Below are 23,741 nucleotides of genomic sequence, written 5' to 3'. Positions count from 1 at the left end.
AAGGTGACAAGACATTAGTGTTCATTAGGGATACTCTTCAAAACCCCTAGCTACCAACCTCTCTTTAGCCTTATAAGACCCAACAGTAAGGACTTTTTCAGCACAAACCCATCTGTGACAAAGCTGGTTGACCCTTATCTGGTACCTCAGAATAAACTCCAAATTTTTCCAACTATCAAACTCCCTTTGTTTTGCTTCTCTTACTCATTTATCCCCAAGTTTATTGGCAGCCACCAAAACTTTAAGATCATGAGGAGTCTAATTCTAGTTCTGTTACGTGACTGTTCTGTGGTCTTTGTCTCTTTGTCTGACCTATTCAAGCTACGGTCTCTACTTCCACTTCTATGTCTGTAGGGACTCCTACTGTGAGATCTCCCTCTTGCACTATCGGAGGCTTTCTCCAGTTTGTGATTGTTTTCTGATATGAGAGTCACTTCCGGACTCCCTATCACTATGTGTGCTGCGCTTTCTTACTTTCCATTCTTTCACCCCATTCCGCCAGTCCATGGACCTCGCTTCTTGGTCATCGTCCTGAACATTCAACCAAAATTTAAACCTACCAGTAGCTTTTCCTGCACATCCCAAAATTGTTGGATATCTCCACTCATTAGTCCCTTCTGGAACATATGTCACCCATGTACCCATTTTGGGTAATTGTTCTGTGGATGTGATAGCTCTGTCATATGTCATGATCACTCACATTACCACTATCAAACCCTTGATCCACCTCATTCAGTTCCTCAGGACCCTCATCAAAAAAATGAACATTTGAGGTACAAGGTGCCTCATTTACTTCTGGTAACTGCTCAGCTTCCGAGATTTTATAATTAATTCCACTTAATCATGAGGAATGAACCTTAATCAGTTTGATTACCATGTTTGACGAGTACTGTCTTACTGTCATGACCTATTACCTTACCACAGCCTTTCCTTTCCCTATGACCCTGTCTTTTATATTGTAACAAATCTCCTGAATTGATGCCTCGGTGTTCTACGAATTTTCTCTGATACCTCAGCCTTGATAAAAGCTTAATAACAGAAAATGCTGGAAAAACTCAGCAGGTCAGGCAACATCCGTGGAGAGAAATTTGAGTTGACGTTTCGGGTTTGACCCTTCTTCAAAACTGGAGAGAAAAGGAACTAGATCGAAGGCAGGGCTGCGATCGGACAAAAGAATAAAAGAACCAAAAGAAGTAAAAGAGATTAGAAGCTAGACGAGATGGTAATAGGCTGGGATTAGGTGTAAAGTGTACTGGCAGGGCAAAAGATAGCTGCCAGGTGTGAGAGAGAAACAAAAGGAAAGGGGGGGGGAGGAAAGGAGTGGAAAAATATAAGTAAAAATGAAATAGGGGCCGAGGTTATGATCTGAAATTGTTGAACTCGATATTGAGACCGGAAGGCTGCAGAGTGCCTAATCGGAAGATGAGGTGCTGTTCCTCGAGTTTACGTTGAGCTTCCGTGGAACAGTACAAGAGGCCAAGGACGGTGAGGTCCGAGTGGGAATGGAGCGGTGAATTGAAATGACAGGCGACCGGAAGCTCGGGGTCACCCTTACGGACTGAACGGAGGTGTTCCGCAAAGCGGTCACCCAATCTGCGTTTGGTCTCCCCAATGTAGAGGAGACCGCATCGTGAGCAGCGAATACAGTATACTAGATTGCGAGAAGTACAAGTAAATCGCTGTTTCACCTGGAAGGGGTGTTTGGGGCCCTGGACAGTGGGGAGGGGGGAGGTATAGGGGCAGGTGTTACACCTCCTCCGCTTGCACGGGAAGGTGCCAGGCGAAGGGGAAGGGCTGTTTGGGGTGATAGAGGAGTGGACTAGGGTGTCTCGGAGAGAGCGGTCCCTGCGGAATGCTGAAAGGGGAGGGGAGGGGAAGATACGTTTGGTGGTGGGATCACTTTGGAGGTAGCGGAAATGCCGGAGGATGATCCGTTGAATGTGGAGGCTGGTGGGGTGAAAGGTGAGGACAAGGGGAACCCTATCGTGGTTCCGGGAGGGAGGGGCAGGGGTGAGGGCAGAGGTGCGGGAGATAGTACTCAGGGAAAAATGGTACTAATTGTAGTACCTCACGTCCCCCCTGTACCTCTTGCCCAAAACCTTAAATCTGTGTCCCCTAGTCCTTGTACCATCAACTAGTGGGAACAGCCTTTCCCCGTCTAGCCTATCCAAACTCATAATCTTGTACACCTCTCAAATCACCCCTCAACCTCCTTTGCTGTAATGAAATCAAACCCAGCTTCTCCAACCTGTCCTTGTAGCTAAGATCCCCCATCCCCGGAACCATTCTGGTAAATCTCCTCTGCACCCTCTCAAGGGCCTTCACATCCTTCCTAAAGTGTGGTGACCAGAACTGGACGCAATACTCCAGATGTGGCCTAATCAGAGCTTTATAAAGGTTCAGCATAACTTCTCTACTTTTGTACTCAATACCTCTATTTATGAAGCCCAAGATCCCATATGTTTTGTTAACCACTTTCTCAATACTAGGCTGTTCCCACTAGTTGATAGTACAAGGACTAGGGGAAACAGATTTAAGGTTTTGGGCAAGAGATACAGGGGGGATGTGAGGAAAAACTTTTTTACACAGCGAGTGGTGAGGGCCTGAAACTCGCTGCCGACAGAAGAGGTGGAAGCGGAGAGACACAATGTTTTCAAGGGGAGACTGGATAGACACTTGAGGGAAATAAACTTGCAGGGCTACGGGGATAGAGTGGGGGAACGAGACTGACTGGATTGTTCTACAGAGAGCCAGCACGGACTCAATGAGCTGAATGGCCTCCTTCTGTGCCGTTATGACTATGAACTACTTGTGACATTTCAAAGACCCTGCATCTTCGCTCTGGGCAATTCGCCGCATAATGATACTTAGAGTCACATCTAAAGCATCTACTGACTTTTCCTTGGGCATTCCTGGAATTCACTCGCCCATTATTACAGTCCCAATTTTGTCTTCTGTTGATATAACTGGATTTTCTGTACCTGCTTTCATCACCATTCTGTCTGACTTTAATCTTTCCGTTACATTGACGCCTGTGCCCAGTATCTGGAATATTTCAAAACCGGGTAACCATTGAATCTTCTATTCTTTGTGTCACGGTGGAATGCCGCATTTGTTCCATGAAGGCTGAAGGGAATGACTGTTTCCCCTGGAATTTTTGAAGGCAGCAGACATCTGATCCAACAGAGTCTCCTTTTCCGAGAGCTGGACGCCAGTTGGGACCAGTTGTCTGTCCATACGAGACACCTGAGCACAATCTAGTAATTTAAATGCTAGTATGAATGGCAGCACGGTGGCATAGTGGTTAGCACTGTTGCCTCACAGCGCCAGGGACCCGGGTTCAAATCCGGCCTCGGGTGACTGTGTGGAGTTTGCACATTCTCCCCGTGTTTGCGTGGGTTTTCTCCGGGTGCTCCGGTTTCCTCCCACAGTCCAAAGATGTGCGGGTTAGGTTGATTGGCCATGATAAAAAAAATTGGCCCTTAGTGTTAGGGGGGATTAAATACATGGGGTTACGGGGATAGAGCTTGGGTGGGATGGCTGTCGGTGTAGGGACCGGGTGCTAGGGTTTGGATGATCAGCCATGATCTCGTTGAATGGCGGAGCAGGCTCGAAGGGCCGAATGGCCTACTCCTGCTCCTATCTTCTATGTTTCTATGAATCCAGGGATTCCCAAATTAAAATTTGTCAACCTTTTGCACAATTTGTTAAAGTGCATGATATACACTTCCATTGAATGACAATCCGTTTTCTGAAATCTATCAAATTCTGACCAGGCCTCATAGGTATTTAACAGGTCATCTTTCTTGTAGATTTTATCCAGGAATTCTATTCGAATGTCAAAACCTTCATCATTATCCAACTGATTTGCATCCATCTCAGAAAATACTTCTGATTTTACTTCGTTCAGGAAGCAACAACGCCAAGACCATGCCTTGTTTTCTCTTTGGTAGAACAGTAACCTGTGTCCACAAATCAGCCTCATTCTTCCACTAGTCACACGGTTCAAACTCCCAGAACATCGGAGGGAAGTTGTACCTTTACGATTTATACTTGCTTTCTGCCATTTTCCACAATGGCCACAAGGCTTTCAAGTTTTATGTCCCCCAAAAAATACTAGTTTCCAACCTCCTCCTTTAGGCAAGCATCCTCTGCTACCATGTAAAAGTCAGGTGGCGAAGGATAGCGTACTCGAGCCGAGTCTTTAGTTGCTCACGCCTTTTATGTTGAAATTCAGTGATTGATGGCTGATGCCATCACCAATAAGATACCAAGTAAGTGCTCCCTTTTAACGGGGCACAACCAATAAACCGCAAATTAAACCAAATTTAAATGAAACTTACAAATCAAATCTCAATTTTGTTTCTGGGGGTGATGAAGGACTCCAGTCCCTCCGGTGCTCACCAGTCGCGATAGTTGCTTACAAGCCTTTATTTACAGAGACGCACATTGTATACTGTGCACCCCCAGGATAAGCTTGCAATCCTTCCCCAGCCTGCTTCCATCCATCTATATATGTGCACAAGAGAGCCTCCAATTAATACCCACCACTTGAATACAATTAATTGAATACAATCCTTGACCCCCTTGGTAATCTGGAGATACGGGATCAGCTTTCACATGTATGCTGATAACGTCCAGCCTGACCTCTCCACTGCCCCTTTTGACCCCTGCTGTCTCCATGCTGTCTGTTTGCTTGTTCAACATCCAGTCTTGGATCAACTTTAACTTCCTCTATGTGTCACTTTAAAAAGCACCTTTTCAACAATCAGTCCTAATCTCACCTCCTTTGACTCCATTGCTTTTCCTCAACCTCCTGTCATTTTTCTGTTAAAGGAGCGAAATAAATGTAAGGTGTTAAACCATGTATCAAATTTACTGTGGGAGGGAGTGAAAATACATCAATATTATATTATGTTATTAACCATGAATGAGGTTTTGGGGATGGAGATGGTACATACCAACACTATCGCAGGCCTTTCTCTTTCAGTTTTACTAAGGTCCACACCGCCTTGCTTTAGTGATTTATTTATTGGTTTAGCAAATTTGCGGTATTGCAGCAATGGGCAAGTTTCTGTTTGTTTAGGCAGCAGTCCAGTCCACCTGTTAGAAACTCCACGAGAGATCTATGAGTCAGGTTACGAAGACAGAAACATGTATTGCCTTGGTGACAGTGTGCTCTTTACAATAATCCAATTGTACACTATTTGCATTGTGCAAATGTTTACTGTATTAGTAAGAATTGGGTGGGATTATAATAAATTCATGAATAAACCATCAGAAGAATATTATTTCAACAGTGCAACAGCCATAATATAGAAAGAACAAACAAGGTGGAGTTTATCGCCCATGGGATTTGATAAATGCCAGACCAAAGAGAGCAATAATGGAATAAAGAGATGATCTTTCACCACAAGGGCCTATGATATAATTCACTTGAAAACTGACACTGGTAATTGGAATCAGGATCTGATTCGTATTTCCAATCTTGTGTGTACGAAAAGGGCACGTATATGTCTAAGACGAGTGGCCTTTTCTGTTTCTTTTAAGGGTGTATAGTGCTGTCACTTGGATTACATAAGCATTGAGATTGTATACAACATTTGTACTGTGTCCACAGACTCATGGAATTTTACAACACAGGAGACCCATTGTACCTGTGCCAGGTATTTTAAAAAAACAATCCCTTTACTCCCATTCCCAAGCCCCTTAAATGTTTTTCACCAAGTATTTATCATCTTTCCTTTTAGAAACTAGTATAGATTCTACTCCCTCCATTGTAAGGAATTCCATGTCCTAACAACCCTCTAAATTTTCCCTAATCTTCCTTTTCTTGTGATGATAATTAATGTATGCCTCTAGTTACCAACTCACCAACCAGTAGAAATCATTTTCTCCTGCTTTACCTCCTCAAAACGTCTCATAGAAACATAGAAACATAGAAGATAGGAGCAGGAGTAGGCCATTCAGCCCCTCAAGCCTGCTCCGCCATTCAATGAGATCATGGCTGATCATCCAAGTTCAGTACCCGGTCCCTGCTTTCTCCCCATACCCCTTGATCCCTTTAGCCTTAAGAAATATATCCAACTCCTTCTTGAATATATTTAATGAATTGGCCTCTACTGCCTTCTGTGGTAGAGAATTCCACAGGTTCACCACTCTCTGGGTGAAGAAATTCCTCCTCATTTCTGTCCTAAATGGCTTACCCCTTATCAGACTGTGACCCCTGGTTCTGGACTCCCTGACCATCGGGAACATCCTCCCTGCATCTAGTCTGTCCAGTCCTGCCAGTATTTTATAAGTTTCAATGAGATCCCCTCTCATTCTTCTAAACTCCAGCGAGTACAAGCCCAATTGACCCAATCTCTTCTCATACGTCATTCCTGCCACCCCAGGTATCAGCCTGGTGAATCTTCTCTGAACTCCTTCCATGGCAAGAATATCCTTCCTCAGATAAGGCGACCAAAACTGCACACAATACTCAAGATGTGGTCTCACCAAGGCCCTGTTCAACTGCAGCAAGACATCCTTGTTCCTGTATTCAAACCCTCTCGTTATGAAGGCCAACATACCATTTGCCTTCTTAACCGCCTGCTGCACCTGCATGCTTACCTTCAGCGACTGGTGCACAAGGACACCCAGGTCTCGTTGCACTTCCCCTTCTCCCAATCTATTGCCATTCAGATAATAATCTGCCTTTCTGTTTTTGACACCAAAGTGGATAACCTCACATTTATCCACGTTATATTGCATCTGCCATACTTCCGCCCAATCACCCAACCTGCCCAAATCATCCTGCAGTTTCTCGGCATCCTCCTCACAGCACACAAGTCTCAATGTTGAGTACCTCTAGCAGATCTCCTCTTAATCTTTTTTGTTCTAATGAAGTTCCTCAGTTCCTCTAAACACTCTTTATAACAAAACCCTCTGATCCCTGATATCATCTCAGCAAATCTCTTCTGCACCCTCTCCATGGCCTTGACATCCTTCCTAAAGTAGGGCACCCAAAGCAGGTTGCAATAATCTAACTGGGGTCTAACCAATGATCTATACAGGTTTACTATTACTTCTTTGCTTTTGTACTCTAAGCCTCTATTTATAAAATTTAGGATCCCGTATTCTTTGTTTTTACAACTCTATCAAATTGTCTGCCCAATTTTAAGGAGTTGAGTGCTTGAGTCCCAAAGTCTCTCTGCTCCTCTACTCTTTTTAAACGTTTTACCATTTAGTGTCTTTGTTCTCTCCTTACGCTTCCTGCATTAAATTTCATCTGACCTCTATCTTCCCAATCTACCAACCTGAAGTCTCTTACAACCCTCTTACAGTTACCCAATGCTTCCTATTTTGTGTCATCTGCCAAATTTTGACATTGTTTCCCTGATACACTATCAGGACACAGTGCCATTTCCACATTGAGTCCCATCACTGTTTCCTTATCTATAGTTGCCCTTATCTATAGTTGCCCTTATCTATACTTACCATATCTGATTGCTCCACCTCCCTCTGGTCTACCCTTTCATTCCCACTCCCATGCTCTTCTGTAAAAACCAAGGCAATGTGCTCATTTAGTATCGCGTGGAGGTTAAACACCGACATGGACTAGTTGGGCCGAATGGCCTGTTTCCATGTTGTAACTGCTATGTATCTCTCTTCCTTCATTTTCTAAGATAAGGTCAGAAGTGGGAATGTTTGTTGATGATTGCACAGTGTTCAGCTCCATTTGCAGTACCTCAGATAATGAAGCAGTCCATTCCCGAATGCAGCAAGACCTGGACAACATCCAGGTTTGGGCTGATAAGTGGCATTTGCGCCACACAAGTGCCAGGCAATGACTATCTCCAACAAGTGAGAGTCTAACCACTGCCCCTTGACATTCAACGGCATTACCATCGCCGAATCCCCCACCATCAACATCCTGGGGGGTCGCCATTGACCAAAAACTTAACTGGACCAGCCACATAAACACTGTGGCTACAAGAGCAGGTCAGAGTTTGGGTATTCTGTGGCGAGTGTCTCACCTCCTGACTCCCCAAAGCCTTTCCACCATCTACAAAGCACAAGTCAGGAGAGTGATGGAATACTCTCCACTTGCCTGGATGAGTGCAGCTACAACAACACTCAAGAAACTCGATACCATGTAGGACAAAGCATCCCGCTTGATTGGCACCCCAACCACCACCTTAAACATTCACTCCCTCCAGCACCGGCGTACCGTGGCTGCAGTGTGTACCATCTACAAGATGCACTGTAACAACTCACCAAGGCTTCTTCGGCAGCACCTCCCAAACCCGCGACCTCTTCCACCTAGAAGGACAAGGGCAGCAGGCGCATGGGAACACCATCACCTCCAAGTTCCCCTCCAAGTCACACACCATCCTGACTTGGAAATACACCACCGTTCCTTCATTGTCGCTGGGTCAAAATCCTGGAACTCCCTCCCTAACAGCACTGTGGGAGTACCTTCACCACACGGACTGCAGCGGTTCAAGAAGGTGGCTCACCACCACCTTCTCAAGGGGCAATTAGGGATGGGCAATAAATGCTGGCCTTGACAGTGACACCCATATTCCAACATTGAACTTTTAAAAATGTACCCAATGACATACAAAATGTCTCAATTCGCTTTACAGCTAATTAATTACTTTTGAAGTGTAGTTATTGTAATGTAGGAAATGCAGCAGCCAATTTACGCACAGCAAGATCCCACAAACCAATGTGATAATGACCAGATAATCTGAATAAATGGACATTGAGGAGAACTCCACTGCTCTTCTTTGAATAGTGCCGTGGGATCTTTTATGTCCACCTAAGACGGCAGAAGAAATACGGTACCTCAGCAGAACTCCCTCAGTGTCAGCCTAGATTTTGTGCTCAAGTCTCAAGTGGGGCTTGAACCTTCGACCTTCTGACTCAGAGGCGAGAGAGTGCTACCCACTGAGCCACGGCTGAAGGCAGGTACACAAGTCACAGATCTCAATATTCATTGGTGCTTATAACAGTTTTTTACTCTAATTCAACATTTAATTTTCTGTTTCAATTTGTACAAAAGTCCAGTTTATTTATAAAATAAAGCAAACATTTCTCAAAAGGCTTTCCCTTTTCCAGGTAGCACAGGTGAATTAAAGAGGCTGTCACTTCGAGGAGCATAGAGCAGGAGACTGATGTAGTCTTCAACTTTTGTAACTGAATCATGGCAGCTTTAGAAAAACTGCGCTTGGCGGATACAACAGATACAACCCAAAGGGAAGACGGCGATGGTTTATCAGTACTGCGGGATTTGGAGACTGGTGACTGGAAGAAGGCCGAGATCCACAGTAATGAACAACTGGCTCTGATGGAGAAAGCTCAGGAATTCTTCCAGATCTGCGACCGAGAAGTGAAGGGCTTTATTAACCGAATAGAAATGCAGGTGAGATTTGAGAGTGAGGATTTACACACACTAATGGGAAGTGTTTTTTGATCATTGCTTCTGAAAGTTAATAACTGATTCTTCAGCCAGCTTTAAAAATTAAAAAATGATTACATAGGATATACGGCACAGAAACAGGCCATTCAGCCCAACCAGTCCATGCCGGCGTTTATGCTCCACTCGAGCCTCCTCCCGTCTTTCCTCATCTAAATCTATCAGCATCACCCTCTATTCCCTTCTCCCTCATGTGCTTATCTATGTGGTGTATGTGCCTTTAAGAGCCCCTGTGTACTGTAATGCCGGTAGTGGCCACTCGGGCTATATAAGCCTGTATAGTGTCTTGTATCTTTTAGTTCACCTCCAGACTTTGTTCAGTAAACACCTGTTAAACCAACTCCTGCATTCCGTGTCTCCATTAACACACGGGTACAACAGTGGCGACGAATTGGAAACGGACTTGCCTGCAATTCAGCTGCACCTCAAGGAGATCGATTCCTCAGACGAAGGTCGAAGAAAAAAAAAGAAAAAACTGTGGTTTCACCAGCTAGCTGGGCTGGTGGCAGGTACTGCACTAATCCTTCCTGTGCGGCGGGCTGGGGCTCGATCGACTGGCTCTGCAGCGGGGCCGAGCAGCGAAGGCGGAGGCAAACAGAGACGGAGGGTGGAGCACTCGGGAGACGGCCAGCGCTGCAAAGCAGGTCGGCGTTCGGACCAAGCAGAGGGAGGGAAAAGTCCCAGAGAGTCTGGCGGGAACGAGTCTCCAACTATTAAAAATATCTGTATAAATAAAAACCGCGGAGAACAGCGTTGTCAGCAGTGGCAGCGGCGGGAAAGCGCGGGAGGCGCCATTTTTTCTCGGCGGGGAAGAAAGGAAAGCGCGGGAGGCGCCATTTTTTTTTCAGGATGCCTAAAACTGGCAATATTACTGCTTTCGATAGTGATGTAGAGGATTGGACCACATATGTGGAAAGAGTGGAGGTATATTGCACAGCGATAGAGGATGATAAAAAGGCATCGGTACTTCTAAATCTAATGGGCGCAAGGACATACGGGCTGTTACAAAACTTAATCACTCCAGCCAAACCGATGGACAAGAATTTTAAGGAGATTGTTGATACCCTACAGGAGCACTTAAACCCAACACCGCTGCTGATAGCGGAACGATTCAAATTCTTCAGGAGGAATCAGCACAAGAATGAAAGTAACGCTGATTACCTCACCGAATTAAGGAAGCTGTCAAAGCACTGCCAATTCGGGGCAGGACTGGCAGATTCTCTTCGAGACAAATTCGTCTGCGGTCTCCTAAGTGAAGGAACACAGAAAAGACTACTTTCTGAGAAAGATTTAACACTGGACAAGGCTTTCAGTGTGGCTGTATCATACGAAGCAGCAGCAAAAGGAGCTGCAGAGATACAGCAAAAGCCACAGGACTTCGGCACCCATGAAATGACACAGGGTTTCGAGAGATGTTATTGCTGCGGCAGATCCACCCATGACCAGAGGGACTGCTGGTTCAAGGACAAAGCATGCAGGCAATGCGGAAAGCTGGGACACATTGCACGTGTATGCCGATCTGGAAACAAAAAATCCACTGACAGAAAAAAAATCAATAAGGAAAAGTACAGAAAGGTACAAATGATGACAGACAGTAGCTCCAAAGACCAGAAGAGCGATAGCAACTCCGGAAACAAGAGACTAAGCTGTCTCAAATTACATAATGTAATTGCCAAAGAAGATTACCAGACCATTTGGGTTACCCTCACGATAGCGGGGTCCCCAGTTAAAATGGAGCTAGATACAGGATCAGCTCTGACCGTCATAAGTCGACGGGATTACGAGCGGCTATTTCCGCATATACCTTTGAAAGACACATCCATTATCTTGAAAACATATACGGGGCAGAAAGTATACCCCAAAGGGAAAATAAGGGTGCCTGTTGTATACAACGGCAAGGAAATACAGAAGTTGTATTTATACGTTCTGCAAGATGGTGGTCCACCGCTGTTGGGACGTGAATGGATCAGGAAGATACGTTTAGACTGGCACTCCATTCAGACACTGACGGTGACCAGTAAGAAAAAAAATGATGACGTCATACCTGAACGATTAAAAGACATCTTGGCCAACGCCAAAGAAGTGTTTCAACAGGTACTAGGAACCTTGAAAGGCGTCACCGCCTCAATAAAAGTGGAAGATGCGGCAATTCCCAAGTTTTTTAAGGCAAGGCCGGTGCCATACGCAATTCGTCCAGCAGTCAAGGCAGAGCTGGAGAATTTGGAAAAGGCAGGCGTGTTATCCAAGATAGATTGGAGCGAGTGGGCAACACCCATCGTCCCGGTCATGAAGAAAACATTGAATAATGATAAATCTGAAGAACAGAGAAAAATTCGCATCTGTGGGGACTTCAAGGTGACTGTAAACCCGGTCCTTCACATGGTACAGTATCCGAGGATAGAAGATATTTTCGCCTCACTATCCGGAGGGAAAAGTTTCACCAAAATTGACTTGGCACAGGCATATCTACAGATGGAGGTTGAGGAGGCCTCTAAAAAGTATCTCACGATAAACACACACAAAGGCCTGTACCAGTACAATCGACTGGTTTTCGGAGTAGCATCAGCTCCAGCTATCTGGCAAAGAGCTATGGAACAAGTCCTGCAAGGGATTCTGGGGACTCAATGCTACCTAGACGACATCCTTGTAACAGGAGAAAACGACAACGAGCACCTTGCCAATTTGGAGCAGGTGCTCACTAGGCTGAGAGAACGGGGCCTACGAGCAAATCGCCCCAAATGCAAATTTTTCCAGAAACAAATATCATATTGTGGCCACATAATTAACGAAGAAGGGTTGCATAAGTCACCTGAAAAAATTGAAGCGGTCATAAAAGCCCCAGCACCTGAAAATGTCTCACAATTAAGGTCGTTCCTGGGATTGATAAATTACTATCATAAATTTTTACCGAATTTGTCAACTGTTCTGCACCCTCTTAACGAACTGCTACAAACGGGAGTAATTTGGAAATGGAACGAAGACTGTAAACGTGCCTTCCATAAATGCAAAGGCTTGATCACGTCCAAGGAAGTTTTGGCTCATTACAACCCATCACTGCCAATCAGACTGGCGTGCGATGCATCCCCTTACGGCGTAGGAGCGGTATTATCGCATAGATTCCCTGATGGCTCGGAGCGGCCAATAGCTTTTGCGTCATGCTCATTGAACTTAGCTGAGCGTAACTATGCCCAGATCGACAGGGAAGCACTCAGCCTGGTATGGGGAGTGAAGAAATTCAACCATTACCTACACGGACAAAAATTTACCTTGTTGACTGACCATCAACCCCTCGTCTCCATATTCAACCCTAAAAAGGGCGTTCCCATTATGACAGCGCAAAGGCTACAGAGGTGGTCCCTTTTCCTAGGGGCACAGCAATATGACATAGAATACAAAGGCGAACCACTGTTGCCAGCATTCTCGCAAAGAAGAGAACAGCTGTCAGTGTGCTGAGGAACCTTGATGTGTGGATCCAGAGTGGTGATTCCACCCAAACTCCAGGATAAAGTGCTAAAGGAGCTTCACGAGGGGCATCTGGGTGGAGTGAAAATGAAGAACCTAGCCAGAGCGTTTGTGTGGTGGCCAGGTATCGATGGAGACATCGAAGAAATGACCAAGGGCTGTCTAGGATGCCAGAAGGTCCAAAACACCCCACCACAAGCCCCTCTACATCCATGGGAGTGGCCCTCATCTCCATGGCAAAGGGTACACATCGACTTTGCTGGTCCATACTCAATGTTCTTAATCGCGGTTGATGCACACTCCAAGTGGCCAGAGGTAATAAAGATGTCCTCCACCACCACTGAAAAAACCATCACAGTATTAAGGACCATATTTGCCAGGAATGGGCTGCCTGAACAGATCTGTTCTGATAATGGACCGCAATTTGTGTCCGAAGAATTCAGGAAGTTCTTAAAAAACAATGGGGTTAAGCACTACACGTCCGCCCCATACCATCCCGCCACCAATGGATTGGCTGAAAGGTTTGTCCAGACCTTCAAGAAGGCCATAAAGGCCATGGGTAATGAAGACATAAATCTACAGCATAAGGTAGATAACTTCTTGTTTGCATACAGGAATGCAACACGTGGTTACAAACCAAACTCCCGCCATGATGTTTTTCAATAGAAGACTAAGATGCCGGCTGGATTTGATCAAGCCAAACATCAGAAGGGACGTAGAGAACCGGCAATTTCAAGGCATGAATGAAAGGCCAACTAGAACCTTCCAGATATGTCAACAAGTTTTGGCCCGGGACTACCGTACCGAGAAATGGCAGCCTGGAACTATTTGCACATGACTAGGACCACTGATGTATACCGTGGACATTGGAGAAAGCATAATAAGGCGCCATGCTGACCAGATCATAGAGTCATCCAAAAAGGGACAACCTACACCACAACTCTATACGCCTAATGATGAAGCAGAGATACCCATAGTATCTACCTCCGATCCGGCGATACTGGAACCAGATGAACCCGACACTGGCATTCAAGCCGAATCGACCTTGCCAAAAGAACCTACTACACCACCGAGGCGTTATCCGGACCGAGTCAGGAAGCCTCCCGAGAGACTGACTTATAATTGATTAACTGCAGCAAATGTGTAGATTATTGTTCTTGTAAACATGTTAATTAATGATTACTTAAAATGTTATGTACTGGTTGTCTAAAAGGGGAGGAATTGTGGTGTATGTGCCTTTAAGAGCCCCTGTGTACTGTAATGCCGGTAGTGGCCACTCGGGCTATATAAGCCTGTATAGTGTCTTGTATCTTTTAGTTCACCTCCAGACTTTGTTCAGTAAACACCTGTTAAACCAACTCCTGCATTCCGTGTCTCCATTAACACACGGATCCAACAATCTAGCCTCCCCTTAAATGCATCTATACTATTTGAATGCATCTATATTATTTGAATTTGGTTCAAACCAAAGATTTATGTATTTCTACTGCTCATTAATGTCATTTGAGTGGAGTCTTTCTCTGTCAGGGGAATCTGAATCCCTAGAGAAGCAACATAAACGGCCCTTCGCGCTGTTTCTCCTGGGCTTCACCAGGCAGGAAGTCAGAAGCTCTGGTGATGAACGGCCATCAGTGGCTGTTTACAGATGCTGACAGCTGTTTCTTGCTTTTTCAGTTTACATTTCAGTCTCATTCCATAATTCACAATCTTTGACAATACAATATTCGACATAGGAACAGGAGGCCATTCAGCCCCTCGATCATAACTAATCTGTATCTTAACTCCATCTACCTGCCTTGGTTCCGTATTCCTTATATCCTTAACAAAAATCTATCAATCCCAGTTTTGAAATTTTCAATTGACCCCCAGCCTCAACAGCTTTTTAAGGAAGCAAGTTTCAGATTTCCACTACCCTTTTTGTGAAGGGGTGCTTCCCGACATCACCCCTGAACGGCCTAGCTCTGATTTTAAGGTTTTGCCCTTGTTCTGGACTTCCCCCCCACCTGAGGAAATAGTTTTTCTCTATCTACCCGATCATAAGAAATAGGAGCAGAAGTAGGCCATTCGGCCCCTTGAGCCTGCTCCGCCATTCAATAAGATCATGGCTGATCATCGGCCTCAACTCCACTTTCCCCACCCACCCCCCCCCCCCACCCCCGATCTCCATATCCCTTGATTCCAAAAATCTATCTATCTCAGCCTTGAATATACTCAAAGACTCAGCATTCACAGCTCTCTGGGGCAGAGAATTCCAAAGATTCACAACCCTGAGTGAAGAAATTCCTCCTCATCTCGGTCTTAAATGGCCAACCCCTTATCCTGAGACTGTGCCCCCTAGTCTGACTCTCCAGCCAGGGGAAACAACCTCTCAGCATCTACCCTGTCAATCCCCCTCAGAATCTTGTATGTTTCAGTGAGATCACCTCTCATTCTTCTAAACTCCAGAGAGTATCGGCCCATTCTACACAATCTCTCATCATAGGACTGCCCTCTCATCCCAGGAATCAATCTAGTGATCCTAAATGCCAATCAATGCCAATGGGACAGGACATACCCAGGGATGGTGATGGAGGAGTTTGAGACATTGGTTGAAAGGTATGATTCTGTTAGTATGACTATGTCAGGTTGTTGCTTGACTAGTTTGTGGGACAGCTCCCCTCTTTGACACAGGATGTTAGTGAGGAGGACTTTGCAGGGATGGCCGGGATGGGTGTGCATTTGTTGTGTCTGAATCCAGTGCCTAGGTCGATGCCGGGAGGTGCATCCGGTTTTATTCTTATCGTTTTTCGTAGCGGTTTGATACTGAGCGGCTTGCTTTGTGATTTCAGGGGTACAATCACATTGCTGTGGCTCTGGAGTCACATATAGGCCAGAATAGGGAAAGACAGCAGGTTTCCTCCCCTAATGGACATTAGTGAACCAGATGGGTTTTTATGACAATCCGATAGTTTCATGGTCACCATTACTGAGACTAGCTTTTTATTCCAGATTTATTTAATTAACTGAATTTAATTTCCCAGCTGTGGTGGGATTTGAACTCACGTCTCCGGATCATTAGTCCGGGCCTCTGGATTACTAGCCCAGTGACATCACCACTCTGCTACCAGTACATCCTCCATCTCTTTATCTCCCGACCCTCAACGTGACCACCTTACCTTTAATGTGCAGATTGAAAGGCATTTTGTTGCCTTTTGGTACTAATTCTCTCTCATTCCCTTTTAGTGTTTCTAATCTCCCTTTAGAGCTTTCCTATGTATATTTGTCCTGGTGTTATTAACTGTCCTGTAAGAGCTAAGTGTTTCTATTTTTAGTTCAAATTTGATTTAATCTCCTTATTCATCTATGAAACCCCAGCCTTTGATACACTTCCTGTTTTTCTGACTGGAATTTACTTGATTTGTTCCCTATCCAGGATAACTATCACATCATTGTTCAGTATCTTATCATGATCATATTTTTCTGTGCCCAGAAATAATCACAGGACAGATGACCAAAGGCATGGTCAAAGAGGTAGGTTTTAAGGAGCGTCTTAAAGGAGGAAAGAGCGGTGGAGAGGTTTAGGGAGGGAATTGCTGAGCTTAGGGCCTCTGCAGCTGAAGGCATGGCCGCCAATGGTGGAACAATGAAAATCGGGGATGTGCAAGAGGCCAGAGTTGGAGGAGCGCAGAGATCTCGAAGAGTTGTGGGGCTGGAGGAGGTTACAGAGATAGGGAGGGGTGAGACCATGGAGGGATTTGAACACAAGGATGAGAATTTTAAAACTGAGGCATTGCTGGACCGGGGGCCAATGTAGGTCAGTGAGCAACAGGGATGATGGGTGAACGGGACTCGGTGCGAGTTAGGACACAGGCAGCCGAGTTTTGGATTAGCTCAAGTTTACAGGGTGCAAGATGGGAGGCTGGCTAGGAGAGCGTTGGGATAGTCAAGTCTCGAGGTAACAAAGGCATGGATGAGGGTTTCAGCAGCTGATAAGGGAGGCAGGGGTGGAGACAGGCGATGTTACAGAGGTGGAAGTGGACAGTTTTGGTCAAATAGGGCACCGTGGTGACAAACGCTCTGGTTCAGCCTGAGACTCAAACTACTGGAATAGTTCTTATGTTTCCCATCTTCACAATGTGTTAAAAATTCAATCGGATCTCAACTGAAATTCAGAATTTGAAGCAAATTCATTAAATAAACAAATGAACAAGAGAATATGAAACAATGTAAACAGCAGCAATTATAACCGTGTAACCCTGGAAGAGGAAATAACAAAAAGATTGTGAATCTAATGCTGTTGTACACAGCTGCCCTCCCTGTTTCCATCCAAGCTTTGGAAACCAGCCTTTCCATGTAGATCAGTTTATCCAATTTAACTGCAGGGACGTTTTGGGACTGTTTTTAATCTGTGCGATTGCCTGGGGCCTGGTGGCGGGGGCCTGGTGTCTGGGGCCTGGTTTCTGGGGCCTCATGGCAGGACACTTACACAATGGTAATAGCAGATTCCTGATCATTTTGGCAACTAGTTTTATATTATCTATTGCAAACATGTCTTTGCACGATTGTACGAGTGTAGATTACGTTTTTGGGTTTTTTTGTCTAGTAAAAATTCGGGGCCACAAACAAACTGAAGCTTTACACAGTGCCACAGTGTCCCTGCTTCTGCCTGACTGATGACGTTTCACTCCTTTATGTAGCTCTTGACAAGTTGCCAAGGCTGGTTAGAAATTCATAATTGCCAGGCATATTCATAACTGAACCAATCACAAAGCCTGTATAAATTAAAAAACCATTAGTTAACCTATAATCAGTGAGACCATAACAAAGTTAGAAACATTAATAATGAAAAACGTTGGGGCTAAGGTGGCTTTTTAAAATCTCATGTTGTGTGATTTAAAGGGACAGTTACTAGACCATAAACAACAGCAACTTGCATTCATATAGTGCCTTTAATCTAGCCCCAACAAGACATAAATATTTTATATCACAGACTTTACGTTTACCTGGATAGCTAAAGATGCAGTCAGACTCGAGCAGAACAGAGACCACTAACTGGCTTAGTCTAAACCAGACTGTTCGCCACCTCGGCACCCTATTTGACCCTGTGCTGAACTTCCGACCCCATATTCTCAATCACCAAGACTGCCTACTTCCACCTCAGTAACATCGCCAGTCTCCGTCCCTGCCTCGGCCCATCTGCTCCTGAAACCCTCATCCATGTCTTTGTTACCTCCAGTCCCTACTATTCCAGCGCTCTCCTGGACGGTCTCCCATCCTCCATAAACTTCAGCTCATCCAAAACTCTGCTGCCCCGTGTCCTAACTCGCACCAAGTCCCATTCACCCATCACCCCTGTGCTCACTGCCCCGTGTCCTAACTCACACCAAGTCCCGTTCACCCATCACCCTCTGTGCTCACTGCCCCGTGTCCTAAATCGCACCAAGTCCCGTTCACCCATCACCCCCTGTGCTCACTGCCCCGTGTCCTAACTCGCACCAAGTCCCGCTCACCCATCACCCCTGTGCTCACTGCCCCGTGTCCTAACTCGCACCGAGTCCCGTTCACCCATCACCCCCTGTGCTCACTGCCCCGTGTCCTAACTCGCACCCAGTCCCGTTCACCCATCACCCCTGTGCTCACTGACCCATGTCCTAACTCGCACCAAGTCCCGTTCACCCATCATCCCCTGTGCTCACTGCCCCGTGTCCTAACTTGCACCAAGTCCTGCTAACCCATCACTCCTGTGCTCACTGCCCCGTGTCCTAACTCGCACCAAGTCCTGCTCACCCATCACCCCTGTGCTCACTGCCCCGTGTCCTAACTCACACCCAGTCCCGTTCACCCATCACCTCCTGTGCTCACTGCCCCGTGTCCTAACTCACACCCAGTCCCGTTCACCCATCACCCACTGTGCTCACTGCCCCGTGTCCTAAATCGCACCAAGTCCTGCTCACCCATCACCCCTGTGCTCACTGCCCCGTGTCCTAACTCGCACCAAGTCCTGCTCACCCATCACCCCTGTGCTCACTGCCCCGTGTCCTAACTCACACCAAGTCCTGCTCACCCATCACCCCTGTGCTCACTGCCCCGTGTCCTAACTTACACCCAGTCCCGTTCACCCATCACCCCTGTGCTCACTGCCCCGTGTCCTAACTCACACCCAGTCCCGTTCACCCATCACCCCTGTGCTCACTGCCCCGTGTCCTAACTCGCACCCAGTCCCGTTCACCCATCACCCCCTGTGCTCGCTGCCCCGTGTCCTAACTCGCACCAAGTCCTGCTCACCCATCACCCCTGTGCTCACTGCCCCGTGTCCTAACTCGCACCAAGTCCTGCTCACCCATCACCCCTGTGCTCGCTGACCTAAATTTGCTCCCAGTTCCTGAATGCTTCAAATTAAAAATTCTAATCCTTGTGTTCAAATCCCTTTATGGCCTCGCCCCTCCCTATCTCTGTAATCACCTCCTTTTACCTTATTTATTAATGACTTGGATGAAGGAATCGAGAGTTGCTTATCCAAGTTTGCAGGCGACAAAGTTAGGCGGCACAGTAAATCATGTAGATGGGAGCAGGAAGTTGCAAAGGACATTGACTGATTGAGTGAGTGGGCAAAGTTGAGGCACAGGGAGTTCAATGTGGGCAAGTGTGAGGTCATCCACTTTAGACCTAAGACAGATCGATCAGGTGTATTTTCCAAATATTGAGAAACTGGGAGCTGCAGATTTGGGTGTCCATGTATACAAATCATTAAAAGGTACAAAAAGCAATCAAAAAGGCGAATGGAATTTCAAAGGGGCTGGGATACAAAAGAGTGGAAGTTATGCTTCAGTTGTACAGAGCCTCGGTCAGACCCCATCTGGAGAACTGTTCAGGTTTGGGCACCGCACCACAGGAAAGATATATTGGCCGTGGAGGGGGTGCAGTGCAGATTCACCAGAATTAAGCCCTTCAGCGATCTCCCCTCAGTCTTGATGACCGATGGTGAAATGCTTGGATGAACTGTGTCATACCAAATGGATTCCTTATAGAGGATGCTGCAGTATAACCTGAAGGATCACACCTTCTTTGCAAAAATTGAACAACCGCCTCAGAACTGGTCATAGTGGATGCTGCCACCTTCTCCATAGACGGAAGATTAAAGCATCCCCATCATGTGACTGTGGAGCTCCTAATCAGACCCTGGAGCACATCATTGAGCACTGCATCTCCGAGGGAAGTCAGCAGGCAGCCTACAAGATATCCACACTGTTGCACCGAAGCTTTGGCCTGGATATCTGACTTAGATATTGATATTTAATTTGTTTTTTGCTACTACCATACAAAAGAAGACCAGAATGATACCAGGGCTTAAAGGGTTAAATTATGAGAACTAACAACAGAAAATGCTGGAAAAACTCAGCAGGTCAGGCAACATCCGTGGAGAGAAATTTGAGTTGACGTTTCGGGTCGAACCCTTCTTCAAAACTGGAAAGAAAAGAAACTAGATCGAAGGCAGGGCTGCGATCGGACAAAAGAATAAAAGAAACAAAAGAAGTAAAAGAGATTAGAAGCTAGATGAGATGGTAATAGGCTGAGATTAGGTGTAAAGTGTACTGGCAGGGCAAAAGATAGCTGCCAGGTGTGAGAGAGAAACAAAAGGAAAGGGGGGGGGGGAAAGGAGTGGAAAAATTACAAGAAAAAATGAAATGGGGGCCGAGAAATTATGAGGTTGGTTGTATAAATTTTGCATGTATTCCCTTGAGTTTAGAAGGTTAAGAGTGATTTGATTGAGGTGTTTTTAAAATGTTAAAAGGATTTAATAAGGTAGATGGAGAGAAACTATTTTCTCTGGTGGGGGAATCCAGAACAAGGAGACATCATAAAATTAGAACAAGAATATTCAGGAGCGAAATCAGGGAACACTTTTTCACACACAAGGTAGTGGACATTTGAAACTCTCTCCCTCTCCCAAAAGGCTGTGGGTGCTGGGGGTCAATTGGAGCTTTCACTGAGATTAATAGATTTTTGTTGGGTCAGGGTATCGAGGGATATGAAGCAAAGGCGGGTAAATGGAGCCGAGATACAGGTCCGCTGTAATCTAATTGAATGGTGGAACAGGCTCAAGTGGCTGAATGGCCTCTGTTCCTAGGTTTATCCTTACTGAAATCCTTTCTTTCTACTGATGCAATTGTGTCTTGTATCAATATTGCTTCTCCTTCTCCTTTCCCGATTTCCCTGTCCCTTCTCAAGATCGTATAACCTGGAATATTTAGCTCCAAATTATGCTCAGCTTGTCGCCAGGTTTCTGTAATGGCTGCAGCATATCCTTTAAACTGAATTTGTGCTTCTAACTCGTGTTTTATTCCTTATGCTACGTGTTTTTGTGCACAGAACTGTCCCCACCCTTCCCATATGGTGTATTTCTCACACTTTTTGACCTATCGCACTTTATTTTCCTGATGCTCGGCAATGTGCTAACAGTGTGACATACCCTAATATCTGGTGTGAATCTGTGTTTGCTATGGTAACCACAGCAATGAAGTTATTATTGCAACAAAGAATTGGCTGTAATCTGTTTCTGAGAGAGTTTGTTTTTCCAGCACCTTCAGACAGAGCTGCCTCTCAGTTCGGACGAGCTACAGAATGTGTTTGATGCTCTGGATACGGATAGGAATGGGTATCTTACCTTGGAGGAATTTACCATTGGATTTAGTGAGTTCACACAGATAACTTTAACTTTAATTTATTATACAATTATACTGTGACTATTCAGAGTTAAGAGTAAATATAAGAATGGATTTTTAAACATAACAGCCAGGAGTTTCCAAGAGGTTTTGTTGTTTTATTTCAGCGCAATTTGCCTGAAATCAGCCAAACCAGCGCAAAAGATAGCGGAATCTGAAGCACAAATTACACTCAGCGCAAATCGAGTTTCTGCGATTTTCTGCGTTAATTTAAAAAACATGGCGCTGGAAGCTGGCCCTGCCCACAAAACTGACCACACCCTCAGATAGAATTATTCACCGCGGCGAGTTTCTGCTTATTGTGCCCATTTGCGGGCCTTCGAGGGGGCTCTGAAAAATTCAGCTTTTTTTTAGATGCAAAGATTCTAATAGGCACATTTTAAAAACTTTATAAATATTTTTTTTAATTATTTACTAAGCAACTGACTACACTAATGAAACTAGTAAATGGTTCTGTAGCTTTTTAAAGTAATTTTCAGTTATTTAAAATCAGGTTGCTCACAGCTGGTGGACTGGACACTCTGATTAAAAAGCTTATTTTTTGTGATAAACCCATTTTCAGCTGTATTAATAAAACTGCACCAGGTCCCAACTCTTAAATGCATCAAGGAATATTTTTTAATGCAAAAATAAGTTCTAAAACGCTGTCCGATTGCGCTGGTCCATGGCAGATTTTACATTTGGCAATATACAAATGAGATTGAGCGGAAACTTAAGCAAAAAAGTCACTTCTGAAAACTAGCGCAATTTGCGCCCGGATTGCCAATTGCGCCCAAAGTGGAAACGCTTATTAAACATTTTCAACTGGATGAAGATTAAAGAAAATGTAAAAGCACAAGAGGTTTATAAACCGCTGTGCTGGGAACCGATGGATTTTATTCTCCATCGCGATCGGAACTGGGTGTGGGATTATACTGAAATAACACAGTGACGTGTGCTAAGCCAATTAAATCCCAGCTGTCATTTGAATTCTATACTAGATCAAACTAGGAAGTAAATGTTTGTAATATGTTACAAAAGCAGAGAATGCTGGAGACACTCAGCAGGCCAGGCAGCATCTGTGGAGAGAGAAACAGAGTTAATGTTTCGGGTCGAAGACCTTTTGTCAGATATGTTTACTGATTCAGAAATCCTGGAACTTTTTGTCATTCAGGTCAGTACCTGTTTGGGGAAAAGATCATTGTAGACAAGACAACTAAAGGCCAGCATCAGAGTGAAGCCCTGTATCAGAGTCAGTGGGACCAACAGTTGGCAACGGGTGACAATGATGAGGAACACCACTTCTATATGCTGATGGACAACCTGGGAGCAAGGAACCTCTTTAAAGAGTAAGTGACTCATCACAGCAACATAATCAGATACTTCAGCTCAATTCAGTATTTTCATGCAACGAGAGAGGGGGGGGGAGAAGAGGGAGAGGGAGAGAGAGAGTGGGGAGAAGAGAGAGAGAGGAGAAGAGAGAGAGTGGGGAGAAGAGAGAGAGGAGAAGAGAGAGAGAGAGGGGGGAGGAGAGAGAGAGAGAGAGGGGAGAAGAGAGAGGGGGAGGAGAGAGAGAGAGAGGAGAAGAGAGAGAGAGGAGAAGAGAGAGAGAGGGGGAGAAGAGAGAGAGAGGGGGGAGGAGAGAGAGAGGGGGGAGGAGAGAGAGAGGGGGGAGGAGAGAGAGAGGGGGGAGGAGAGAGAGAGGGGGGAGGAGAGAGAGAGGGGGGGAGGAGAGAGAGAGGGGGGGAGGAGAGAGAGAGGGGGGGAGGAGAGAGAGGGGGGAGGAGAGAGAGAGAGGGGGGAGGAGAGAGAGAGGGGGGAGGAGAGAGAGAGGGGGGAGGAGAGAGAGAGGGGGGAGGAGAGAGAGAGAGAGAGGGGGGAGGAGAAGGAGAGAGGGAGGAGAAGGAGAGAGGGAAGAGAGAGGGGGAGGAGAAGAGAGAGAGAGAGGAGAAGAGAGAGAGAGAGGAGAAGAGAGAGAGAGGAGAAGAGAGAGAGAGGAGAAGAGAGAGAGAGGAGAAGAGAGAGAGAGGAGAAGAGAGAGAGAGGAGAAGAGAAAGAGAGGAGAAGAGAGAGAGAGGGGGGAGAAGAGAGAGAGAGGAGAAGAGAGAGAGGGGGGAGGAGAGAGAGGGGGAGGA

General features: G+C 45.6%; 2 protein-coding genes across 3 annotated transcripts in view; both read left to right on the top strand.

The window, feature by feature from the left end:
• Window positions 1–9,194, top strand: part of parp11 (poly(ADP-ribose) polymerase family member 11) — a 190,511-nt gene extending 181,317 nt beyond the window's left edge. The window contains exon 9 of the transcript XR_015081466.1: window positions 9,106–9,194. The gene's annotated coding sequence lies outside the window, so the exon portion shown is untranslated. The remainder of the gene's footprint in view (window positions 1–9,105) is intronic.
• The window catches only part of cracr2aa (calcium release activated channel regulator 2Aa), a 147,085-nt gene continuing 132,534 nt past the window's right edge, over window positions 9,191–23,741 (top strand). For both annotated transcript variants that reach the window (XM_086009722.1, XM_086009723.1), the window contains exons 1-3: window positions 9,191–9,409; window positions 21,484–21,595; window positions 22,781–22,955. In XM_086009722.1, the coding sequence (XP_085865848.1) occupies window positions 9,191–9,409; window positions 21,484–21,595; window positions 22,781–22,955 (506 nt within the window). The remainder of the gene's footprint in view (window positions 9,410–21,483; window positions 21,596–22,780; window positions 22,956–23,741) is intronic.

This window comes from Somniosus microcephalus, chromosome 16 (genome assembly GCF_052327205.1).
Source record: "Somniosus microcephalus isolate GS21.2 chromosome 16, FLI_Smic_1.0, whole genome shotgun sequence".
NCBI lineage: Eukaryota > Metazoa > Chordata > Chondrichthyes > Squaliformes > Somniosidae > Somniosus > Somniosus microcephalus.
Note: the sequence above shows the minus strand (reverse complement) of the source record. Positions and strands in the feature narration are given on the sequence as shown.